General features: G+C 27.3%; 2 protein-coding genes across 2 annotated transcripts; both read right to left on the bottom strand.

Moving 5' to 3' along the window:
- Positions 1 to 1,096: 1,096 nt before the first annotated feature.
- LOC114121369 (neutral alpha-glucosidase AB) lies at positions 1,097 to 4,538 on the bottom strand. Its single transcript, XM_027983669.2, has one exon. It carries the CDS (start codon positions 4,292 to 4,294, stop codon positions 1,571 to 1,573), a length of 2,724 nt encoding a protein of 907 aa, XP_027839470.1. The 5' UTR covers positions 4,295 to 4,538; the 3' UTR covers positions 1,097 to 1,570.
- Positions 4,539 to 8,303: 3,765 nt separating this feature from the next.
- Positions 8,304 to 10,767, bottom strand: LOC114121384 (integrator complex subunit 15). The gene is made up of 7 exons (XM_027983693.2): positions 10,607 to 10,767; positions 10,253 to 10,351; positions 9,952 to 10,067; positions 9,466 to 9,877; positions 8,896 to 9,280; positions 8,643 to 8,746; positions 8,304 to 8,553 (listed from the first exon to the last, which is right to left on the bottom strand). Exons 2-7 carry the CDS (start codon positions 10,329 to 10,331, stop codon positions 8,477 to 8,479), a joined length of 1,173 nt encoding a protein of 390 aa, XP_027839494.2. The 5' UTR covers positions 10,332 to 10,351; positions 10,607 to 10,767; the 3' UTR covers positions 8,304 to 8,476.
- Positions 10,768 to 12,541: the final 1,774 nt, after the last annotated feature.

Below are 12,541 nucleotides of genomic sequence, written 5' to 3'. Positions count from 1 at the left end.
AGTTTATACATATATAATAACACATACCATTTTTAATTTTTAAATGTTAGATATCTCGTATATTTACTATCCTATGGGTGCTGCAAGCCGGTTAAAATTTGTTTAAGAGTTACGTAGTTTGGAGATCCCTGCTCTAGGACAATGCATTCCAAGTACATATTAATTTCATGAAATAAATACTTAAAAGATAAAAAGTGAAACTTTTATTTTGAAATTGTTCATGATTTTTAATTTTTAGAGCATTTTCAAATTATTTTATTAATTTTTAGTGCACGTATTAATACATTGTACAAACTTTTAGTATAAATATTTTACTGAGAAATATTGTTTTTATTATATTTGTTTAAGTATTTTTTTGGTGTTTTTCTATTGTACAAACAAATAACAGATATTGATTAGTTATTTGGAGATAGGTGTATTGTGATCACATTTATTATCAATAGTTATAATAATATATACTGTATTTAATTTTAATAGTTTTTATATTCTTTTTTTATCAGTTTAAATAAAGTGTTAAAAATGCCTAAAATTAAACTGTAATTTTCTTATCACGAGCTGTTATGTCTTAAAATTAGCCAATTTTTTTAAAGCATTTTGTTAACAAGTAAATTTGTCAGGCATTTAAATCTGGATTCTAATAATCAGGTACATAATTATTAATTCAAGAGATTTAACATTAAAAGTAAAACCGTTTTTAGATATTTTTTTCAATTTATGTTGAATGTATTTTTGTTTCAAAATTAAAAAGCTTGAATATAACAATTTTTTCTCAAACAATTTAAAAATGATTTATGTGATTCATAAAACACGGATTGTAGAAATTTGGAACTTTCCATCATTACTTAAATTATATTTTTTTATATGCAATAAAGTGTAAAATTTATTAACTTACTTTTAGTTATTTATTGACATTTAACATTTTTTAGTTTTCTTTTTGCAATACTTGGTGATAATACTAATATTAATAATATTGGAATCAAATTTATATTTATGCACCTGTAACGTGCAACGTACGAGCACACCCTTTATGATAAAACTGAATTTATTTCTATCTACTTAGTCTTATATAACTAAAAAATTGAAAAAAACCAACAAATATAATACAATACTCATTTGCATATTATTAATTCCATTACAAATAAATTGTTTGGTGTATAATAAAATTAATATTACAATATCATTTTGATTGCATAATTTTGTAGGTTATTAATACATTTAAGTTTATTCTCTGCACTAGTTAACATGGGACGGATTATAGAAAAATTATTTGTACAAAATTGGATCTTAAAAAAATAAACAAAATACTACTAACTGATACTCATTTAATAATAATAAATAATTTGTTGATAAACTGGTTGGTCGATTTCATGTTCATACATAAACAGCCATCATAAATGTGACATATAATTCTAATAAGTATATTATTTATATATAAAAAAAAAAAATATCTAAAATGTGAAACTTTGCTATTGTTCACTACATAAAATAAATACTTAATAATTATTAATTAATATTGATTCAAATACAATTTTTTTAGTTACAATATTCCATCACATGTTAAAATATATTATTAAAGTAAAGAAATCGTCCAATTTTGAGCTATTCCGACAGCAGGTTTCCGTACTGTTAAAACTTGATTATGAGTATTGTATAAAACAGTTAATTCTGACAAACTACCACCATTGACTTGTATACTGGCTTTGGTGAATACATTAGGAATACCAACAATCATGACTTTTTCAACCCATGAATTAGTATTGAAATTTTCACAGTGTAAACATTTTGAGATCAATTGGTTATTGATGTATTCATATTCAATGTAGATAAAATGTCCATTCCGGTATTCAAAACTTTCCTCATCATCAATATACAATGATCCCTTAGCTATAGCTTTTAAGTCAATTGCAACAACTAAAGTATACGGGTCGTCCTTCATTAAGATAGATGATCGGCGAACACGTTGCTTAGTAGGAACTATTGTTCCACCGCGTTGATACACAGGCACTTTGTTGATTGGCGCTGGTATTTTCATTAGTCCATTAGTTTTAATAGGTTGGTAAGTATCTCGATCATACCAAATTTCTTCTTGACCAGGGAAATAACAAGTCAACTCTTGTACATTTTGATCCAATACTGGACACACCAACAAGACGTCACCAATCATGAATTCATTATCAATGTTGTTCAATTGTTCTTCATAAGGAAATTCAAAAAATAATGGCCGTATAACAGGTGCTCCGGTTAATTCGTGGTTCTTAAACATTGAGTACCATAGTGGTAACAATGTATATCTCATTCTTATGGCATCACGGATCAAAAATGTAGTCTGTTCATCAAACAACCATGGTTCTCGACGTTTTGTATCTATGTGAGCATGACCTCTGAAAAATGGCAAAAATGCACCAGTTTGGTACCAACGAATCAATAACTCTTTGTCAGGGTTATTAAAGAATCCGCCCACATCTGCACCACAAAACGATATGCCCGAAATGGCCAATGAGAGACACATTGGTAAAGATATTTTTAAATGACTCCAATCAGCCATATTATCACCAGTCCACACTGCAGCAAAACGTTGAGTACCAGCAAAATGAGATCTGGTCAAAATGAATGGTCGTTTTTTACCGTTTGATCGCTTCAGTAGACCATCATATGTGCTCATGACCTGCAATAGTCCATAAATATTATGTATGTCTCTGTGTTCATAACCTCCATGATGAATACAATCCTTTGGCATTGTCACTTCTGGTCCATTGAAAACAGAAGGCTCATTCATATCATTCCATATAAAAATGTCCTCTGTAGGACCAACAAAATTATCAATAGAATAACGAGAAGCATAATACTCTTGTACTTTAGGGTTCATGAAATCCAAGTAACTAGAAGATCCTGGCCAACACCAACCTTCATATACATCACCATCTTTATTTTTTACATATAAATCATGATTAAGTGCATCATTATGTAGAAAGTAGTTGGAATCACGTTTGATGTGTGGATCAATAATAGTTACCAACTTTCTTCCTCTGCTAGTTAAATTATTCACCATTTCTAAAGGTTCAGAAAATTTAACTGGATCCCAGGTAAAATATTTTTTACTGTCTGTGTATTCAATGTCTAACCACATAACATCCATAGGGATATCATGGACATCAAAATTTGTTTCTACATTATGGACATCTTTTTGGTCATTGTAATTCCATCGGCACTGATGATAAGCCAAAGAAAATAATGGAGGTAATGGAGTTGTTCCTGTCAGTGAAGAATATTGTCTGGTTACATCTAGAGGTTTAGGACCCAACATAATAAAAAAATCAATAATACCACATTCAGACATAAAATGAGCTCTGGGAATGTCTTTATCAGTTGATGATCCAGAAACTAAATTGACTAATGATTCCACAACTGATGTATGTTCAGCATTTCCTTTCACACCTGCAATATCTACCCATGTTTCAGCAGCATTCAACCAAAATACTCCAACACTGTTTTTTTTTCCATGTCCCATTAAAAATGGAACGGCTCCGTATAATCCCATGCCGTTGTACAATTCATATTCGAAAACATCCAAATTATAAAATCGATATGGATCATTACCACTAGTACTTTTCAAAGCTAAACTTTCAGCATGTTCTGGCAGTCCATACAGAGAAGTAGATGAATATAATTTGAAGTCCATTGAAACTGCGGAAGGTCCACGGGGCTTAGAATCTTGATGTTCCTTAAAGTATTCTTCCCACGACCCTATTTCATTGTCTGCAATTGATTCTGGTTTAGGTCGATAGTGCTCAAATTGCATTAGATTATCATGGTTCACCCCTATGGTCAACTCTTCGTTAACATAAACATCCAATTTAAACGGGGCTATCGTGATATATACCTTAATAATTTTACTTAATTCTAATTCAATAGTAGATGCATTTCGAGCCATAATCATTGATTCCGTAACTGGTTCAGATACAAGAGCATGTACTGGTTGAAACCTGTTATACATTTGATTCCCGTCTTTGTTGATACGAAGACGAAGTGTACTATCCTTGAGACCATCCAGCCGCATTCGTAATAAAACATCATCAAAGTTCGTATTTGATATCAAGGCTTCAAAATATTTATCCGTCAATATAACACTGTCAGGTACTAATTCAAAGGCAGTTTTTTGGTTTTTGTCCATGGAGCGACTACGCTTACAAAAGTTACTTTGTTCACATGTCTTAAAATTACCACGGTCAACCGAATATACGGTTGAACCAATAATACATACCAAAAATAGTACTAAGTGTAAAAAACTAGTCATTTTATATATCAAAGTGAAAGATAGGTTTACTAGAAATTAAATAATATTAAGTTAACAGAACACACACTGACATTGTCTTAAACAAAAATCGTTATTGTTGTTTAAGTCAATTAAGGAATGCTTTTGTATTACTTGTAATAAAATTTGACATTAATAATTATAAGTATTATGGTTTACGAAAATACGAAATCGTTGTCTTCTAACACTTTATACTTATCTCGACTCCGGCAGACACTTCTAAATTTTAGTTCTTACTTCTTACACTTAAAGATTTTATTATCATTTATCAAATATATATTATCGCAGAACGTCTACACAACAACTACAGTCAATAAACCTAACCTAAAAATGCCCGGCAAAATTAAATTCATCTTTGTTTATTTAATCCATGAAGATTGAAGACAAAGATTCGTAGAACCCATTATTATGTCTTTAGTAGGACCATTATAGTTTCATTAGGAAACAAATTTGAATATAATTAAATTCTATTAAATACTTATTACTTTAAAAAGAACTTAAGTTCCTAGGTTAGGTTAGGGTAATACAAATTTGTATTATTTTTTTCAAGTATTTTCACTGAGCCAAAAACTTTTTATCGATATTTATAAAAAAAGAAGTCGGCAAGTGAGTACCGCTCTGCCGTACATTAGGTGGTGGGCTGGACCTCGGACTAGGGTAGGTTAAATTTGAATGCAATGATAGGTATCATTGTATACGAAAAACGATTCTGATTTGTCAGTCTAGAATATTTAACGTTAGATATAAATACAAACAATTTTAGGAATTTTGAACTACAAATAATTTGCAAATATTCATGATTTTGACGAATTTTTGTCGAAATTTGAACTTCAAATGCTAATAAAAAAAAATTGTGGCTATGTATTCTTATAATTTTTTAATCACTATAAGAATAACATATGAGGAACTTTATATAAAATTTTCAAGTATTTTAATTGGGCCAAAAAAATTTTATCGACACTTCAAAAAAAATTTTTCAGAAAAATTGAAAATTTCAGTTGTCTATAAATAGCTCAAAACAACTCAAAATATTTTGAAAATAAAATCACTTAAAGAAAATGCCAATCTAAATAACTGATAAATTTTCAAGTATCTACGACTTATACTTTTTAAATAATAACAAATATTTAAAATCGTTTGAGGATAAATCGTTATCGTTACGCGATTTCGTAAAAATTTAAATTTCAAACGCATTTAAAATTTTTCCTATAATGATGCTTCGAGTTTTCTCTATAGCTACTTGAAGAAAAACTTAGTGTTGTATTTTTAATCCTTAGTAACACAAAACATTTTATGATTTTTCAATTTCAAAATTACTTGCAAATTTTCGCGTTTTCGACAGATTTCGTAAAAATTTGAACTATAAACGCTTATAAAAAAAAATTGTGACTAACGATTTTTAATTTTTTTTTAGCTACAATAAGAACAACTCATAAGAAGTCTTGTATTAAATTTTCAAGTTTTTTTGGTCATCTAAAATTTTTTTACCGACACTTCAAAAAAAAATCCGCATAAAAATCGAAAATTTAAAATTTAACTGTATATAGATAACACTAACATAAACATTTGGTGAAAATTTCAAGTATTTACAGTGATTAGTTTTTGAATTACATCCATATAAAAAAATCGATTCGGTCGAAACTGGTTTTGCGTAAAAATTCCCGTTTTTTCGTCATTTTTTTTTTTTTTTGTTTTTCTCGTTTTTTTTGAAAACTGTTGGAAAATGTTTACTTTTTACCTCTATAATGCACCAAGGATATTCACTTTTTCGTCGGAAACCACCCCCGAAGTTTGAAATTGAAGCATTATTTCGACTAGTTATGCTGTACAGACACACAAAAAAAAACATCCATCATTGTAAAATCAATACATTCATCACTCCGTTCAGAATCTAAAAAACTAAACAAAAATGAATATTTCAAATGTCTATAAATAGCCTTAAAATAAGTGAATCCAATACTTAAAAAATCAAATTATGTTAAGAAAATTCCAATATTAAGAACTGATGAAATTTTCTACCAGTTATATATTTTGAATAATAACAATAATACAATATTGAAAAACGTTTGAGGATACATCGTTATCGTTACACGATTTCGTAAAAATTTAAAATTCAAATGCTCATAACAGTTTTTATGTGTTGAATTTATTTTTTAAACTTATGTATAAGTATAACATTTTTTATGAATTTTCAATTTCAAAATTACTTGTAAATTTTGCAATATTGACATATTTTGAAAAAAATTATACTTAAAACAGCTATAAAAGAAATTGTGACCAACGAATTTCGATTTTTTTTTTTAACTACAATAAGAATAACTTAGAAGGTTGTATTCAATTTTCAAGTTTTTGGGCACCCAAAATTTTTTAATCGACACTTACTAAATACTCTACTAATATTCAAAAAAATTGAAAATTTTAGTTGTCAATAAATAGCTAAAAAAAAGCTAAAATATTAAGAAATGGAAGAAAAATCATACAACTATTTACTACATTTTTTTTTCTCGGGGTAGGTGATGCATATTTTAAAGGGCCTAGGAGCTAGGGCGGCACCTATTCTTAATCCGGCACTGAAAATATGTAAAAAGTTAAGCTGTATATAGAGCATAGGCGCCAACTACATGGGTGCTTGGGGGCCGCAGCCACCATTAAAAATATTGAGATTTGATGTTAATTTAAGAGGAGACAGTTAAAAATATAGACATAAGTATAGTTATAGTTAACTTCCTGCGTCTCTACTCTTTAACCATATATATTTAAATTATTTAGAAGGGAAAAAGTTAAGGATAATAATTAGTAAATTCGGCCTCTATTGGCATTTACAAAACCTGGTGCCTATGATATAGAGAATAAGAGAACACTAATGTCACTAATACAAACATATTTTGGTGAAAATTTCATGAATTTACAGTGATTAGTGATTACCTAATTGTTGAGTTACAACTATATAAAAAAATCGATTTTGTCGAAAACTGTTTTAGCGTAAATATTCTCGTTTTCCGGTGACTTTTTTTTAGTAAATTAATAAAAATTAAAAATAATTTTTTTATTTTAAATATTTTACTCTATTTTACTATGAAATTCTATGTACATTAATCAAAGTTTTCAAATTAGGTAGTCAAAATATGACGTAAAAATAACAAAAATATGAAATAAAAAAAATTTACAAATTTTAATAAGTTTTAAGTTATAGGCATAAAAGTTAGCAAGAAACGATAAGGAGTAAATTATAGTGTTAAATCAATAAAAATAACTAAAAATGTCAAAAAATGTCAAAATAAATTCAAAAAAATGCAAAACACAAATTAGCTATTCAAATGTTATTCAAATTGCTAATGAAATACATTTATAGTCAGGAGAACATCGTCTAAAAAGTTCCAAAAAAAATTCAAAATGCGTCAACTTCCTAGCCCTAATTATTAATAAATAGTTAGTGGTGTAATTGCATATTACTTTGTTACTTAGTGTTCTGTGGTTGGATTTATATATATATATATTATATTTAAATAAATTATATTTTCATTGATGAATATTTATCTACTAAAAGAAAATATATTATATACTATAATATTAAAATGTTGTATATTTAGTTTGTGTTTCTATCAGTTTATAAAATATATTTCCAAACTTTAAATAATACCTACTGGAGCATAATGGTTTATTGACTATATTATAGAATTTATTCCTAGGAACTCAATAAATATATAATTTAATTTATGTGCCCACATTGTCTGTGATCCGATGCAGTTGGATTTCGTACTTGGGAAGTTAAGTTGCGTGTAAATATTGTAAATGAATTTTCAGTTTTCACTGGTGATTACTGACTACGTAACACTCAAACACATGATTCGACTTAAAGTTCTTTTATGTAGAAAACAGCACCAAACTATCAAAGTCAGGACGTCAGGAGGTATGTCAATCCGCTGTCAGCGGATTGCACTGTTGTGTATCGATTTACATTGGTTGATAACCGGCTGCTAGAAACCTCAAATTAAGAATTTGACTGTATTTATTCAATATATAGATTTATTTTTACATAATACCTATATACTATCTTTACACAGTAATTGATAATTATAAATTATAAATAAAAATAAAAAAATACCTAAATTTAATTATTTATTTTTCTTAAATAATTTAGTATAATATTTTCCATTTTGAACTTTAAACTTGAATACGTTTAATAAGGGTTTTTAAAACTTCATTCTTTGGAAGTGATTCTAATTGATTAACTAAATCCTCTGAAAATCATAAGGATTACAAATCAATTAATCAACAATAATTTATATTTTATATTTTAGGTCCTTAGGAATGATTAAATTTTTCTTACGTTTATTTCCAAAAATAGTATCAGATATTATAGCAGCATGTATGCTCTGAGTTAATCTTTCTACCACTATTTCAACAGCATGAGTTGAAGCTTGATCGTTTGACCTGAATTAAAAAAAAAAAAAAATGATTAATTAACTATTAAAATTTAAGAAAAGGTTTGTATATTTTATTCAAATTCTTATACAATTATTTAAAGATTATTTAATGGATAAAATAAAAAATAATATAATGGTTTAGAGTAAAATAATTACTTAATAGTCTCCTCAATAAGATCTTTTAGTTGTTGAGGTATTACAGAATGAACACTTAAAGTATAAGGACGACTAATTCTTGGGTTTTGTTCTGAATATACTTTCCAACCTTGCATGACACTTTCAATCAATGCACAATGGAGTTCAGAGTAGAGTTCTAAGTCTTTATTATTTTTCACACATAAAGGAGCAAAGAAACACCACCTGAATAAACCTAGGAAAGGCAATGTGGCTGCCATTGGAATAGCTCCACTAGGCAATGCACGCTGTAAATCTGTGTAATGTGCAGTAAAACATAAACAAGGATCAGAATTGATCCAACGTACAATAGTTTCTAGAACAATACGAGGTGGCTCTTTAATATTCATATTTGTGTCAGTAGTTTCTAAAATTGAATAAAACAATAATTATGTTATTAAAAATTTAAGTATTGACTTTTAGTCATTTTTATGTATTTAAAGAGTTGAAAAAAGTTAATTAGGATTTTTCTTTTTTCAGACCCAGAATATTACAGGAAAAAAAATGTATAATATATATTTTTAATATTATTATTATATTATTTATAATTACTTGTATTAAAATAAAGTTCTGATAATGAAGTCATCAAATTGGCAGTGAATAATGGAGCATTTTGAGGTAATAAATGTAATGATGAGCTGTTGGTACTTATAAAAGTAAAAAACTTTTTTACTAGTCCATCAGCTAATTGAGAGCTATACTTAGATGAACAACCCAATTGTTGCATTTGTACACCAGCAGATTGTAGAATGAGATTAGAGTAAGTAGATATGGCTAATGATACTAAGCTCACTAGCATATTTGTTCGCTGAGGTGGTGCACCAAATTGAGGGAACAAAGTCATAAATATAGCATTGAGAGCGGTATCTCCACAACAATTATCATTATCTGGTTTAATTTTTGTTTTATTGAAGTATTCACAAATCATTACTAATAGTTCTAAATGTCTAATTCGAGACATTGGCTATTCATAAAAAAAAAATGTACAAAAAAATTAATTAAAACATTCTTTTAAATAAAAATAGTTTCATTAATTACTTTGGTAGATTTTCCTTCTTCATTTGTTTCACAAAATATAAACTCTGATATTAAATCCATAGCAAGATCTTCATTTAAATGTTGTTTACGAGATGTTTCACCATTAATAATAGTCTCTGAAATAAGGATAAATGCACTATAGACGTTATTTATATTGATGCTAATCTACAATTATTATTCAATAAATTATAATAGTTATTAAATTTAATCAATTTTTTGTTCAAAAAATAAAGTTAAAAATAAAAAATACTTTTGTCATTATTTTAAATATTTTGATTAATTTTGATACAATAATACTTACGTATTTGATTTAATGCATTTTCAGTAGAAAGAGGAAAACCAAACTTCCTTAAATTAACTTTGACTTCGTTATAATCCATTTGTCTTTTTTAAAACAATCCTTTAATACAATATATTATTATTAAATGTTTGTATCTACTTTTAATTTTTGTTATTTAAAAATATTAAATTTTAAGATTTTATTTTTATAGTGGTTAACAATATTCTATAATATAATATTTTATTGTAAATCATAATATCATAGTATACAATAAATATTATTATTCTATGCCAACTGTAATGCTTAGGTCCCTAAACCCCTTAAATAGTACACACTACAAATTATTATAATTATTTTAAAATTGCTAGTACTTACAAGTGTAAGCACTAAGTTTGTACTGTTTATAATATAAATCTAAGGTACTTTTTAAAAAATAGTGTTATTAGTTATTACAATAATAATTTACAAACGTATTTTGTTTTGTACACGTTTTTACTATCTAAGCCGAGGTTTTGTAGTATAATAAATAATAATAGGTAATTATTATCACCGTTTCTTATTATTTATCTGTAATTTATTATCTGTAGTTATGTTTACTCACAGATAACCCATGGAATAGTACCGACTGGCGAGTGGCGACTACCGAGTACAGTAATTCTTAACAGGGGTTCGGCCGGTCCTCATTTTTTAACTTATTATTATTTAAACAATATTATTATTAATATTTATATACTATTCTAAATATAAAATAATTCTTCGCCAAGTAAATAGATTATTGAAACAAAATAAGTTTACTTTAATTCAATACACTTAGCAATATTATTCATGACAATATCACATCTTAATAATCATCGCAATGTCAAGAACCACCGGAACTAGCGAACGAATAGTCGCAAATGAATTTTAGTAGTATCATTATCTTAGTTAGACTCTATTATATTTATTGTGGTAATAAAATAATAATTGATTTTTTGAGTTGGATGGTCCTTTAAAGATCTAATATTTTTTTTTAATTACCCATTTTTACACGTAGTTTACAAAGGGTTTTTATTGTGATTATAAATTTTTGTGTATAGTCTATTCCACTGTGTGAGACCCAATTATAATTTATAAATCGTGCATACAAGCGACGAGTTTCGCATTGAGATGTACGATCTACTTATTCGCATATATACTCATCGCATATTTGTTCAAAAAACTGCATTCTCTTGGAAACTCATATACATATATTATTATAGACTTATATTATAAGTCTATGTTTTTTTAATGAGATTCCAAATAGAAGGATACTTATGGCTTACCAACTTTATAGAGAATCTACTATTGAAACCTCCAGGTTTCAGTTTGGTTATTTTTACGCTCGGTGTTATTTAGTACCTACCTATACTTTCGTGTACATTTCGAATTTAAGATGGAAAAAGGTGGTATTTTTTTAAATTTGAACTTATTTCCTTGGCCAATACGTCAGCTGTATCTTGTATGTCCCAATATATATCTGATCAAAATATTCCACCAAGACATGTGTTTCTTTTCGTTCATGGTTTTACTTTACAAAAGTAAGACATTTCTTCAATAAGTACGTCAGATATTGGCAAAAAATCCAAACTATCGATTTGTCCATAAAATAACATGAACTCTTTATTTTCTCAGTAAAAATTTTCCAAATCAATCTGCTGGATTTACCTATGAGTGCTTTGGGTTAAGTAGGTAACTATACTACCTATATGTACCCAAAGGGATAGTTATACCTAGAACTTTAGAAAAACTTTTTTTGCTTCTATCGCTAAAATAATTTGATACATAAATATAACCTATACAACATATTAAGTAGGTAGGTAATGTTTAAAAAAAAATTCACAAATTAAATAAAACTTAATGGGAATGGATAAGGGAAAGCGCTACAAAAGCTACAAAATAACAATGTATATTTTACGTATTTCTCTGTTAAAGTAAAATATTGTTGGCATTTAATTTAATATTGAGATACTAAAAGTATTTGAAAAAATCAAATATGTATCGATTGCTTTTTTTCCTATTATCCTTTTAGGAGTGTAGTGCTAAATGCATGAAGTGACGAGCATTAGCACGGGTTTTTATTAATTAATCATTGATTCCCGAATTGTCGAAATAAATGTTCTCTTTCAAACAGTGTTACACTTTTACTTGTTAGTTGTTACAATATGATAATTAAGTAATTGTTTATACTTGACTTATAAATATTGATAAAGCATAATGTTTTTATAATTTTGTTGTATTATATTTTAATTTATAAATGTTAAATTCATTTTACATTAGGACATAGCAAATATA

This window comes from Aphis gossypii, chromosome 2 (assembly GCF_020184175.1).
Source record: "Aphis gossypii isolate Hap1 chromosome 2, ASM2018417v2, whole genome shotgun sequence".
NCBI classification, from domain to species: Eukaryota; Metazoa; Arthropoda; class Insecta; order Hemiptera; family Aphididae; genus Aphis; species Aphis gossypii.
This window is presented reverse-complemented; position numbering and strand designations above follow the sequence as displayed.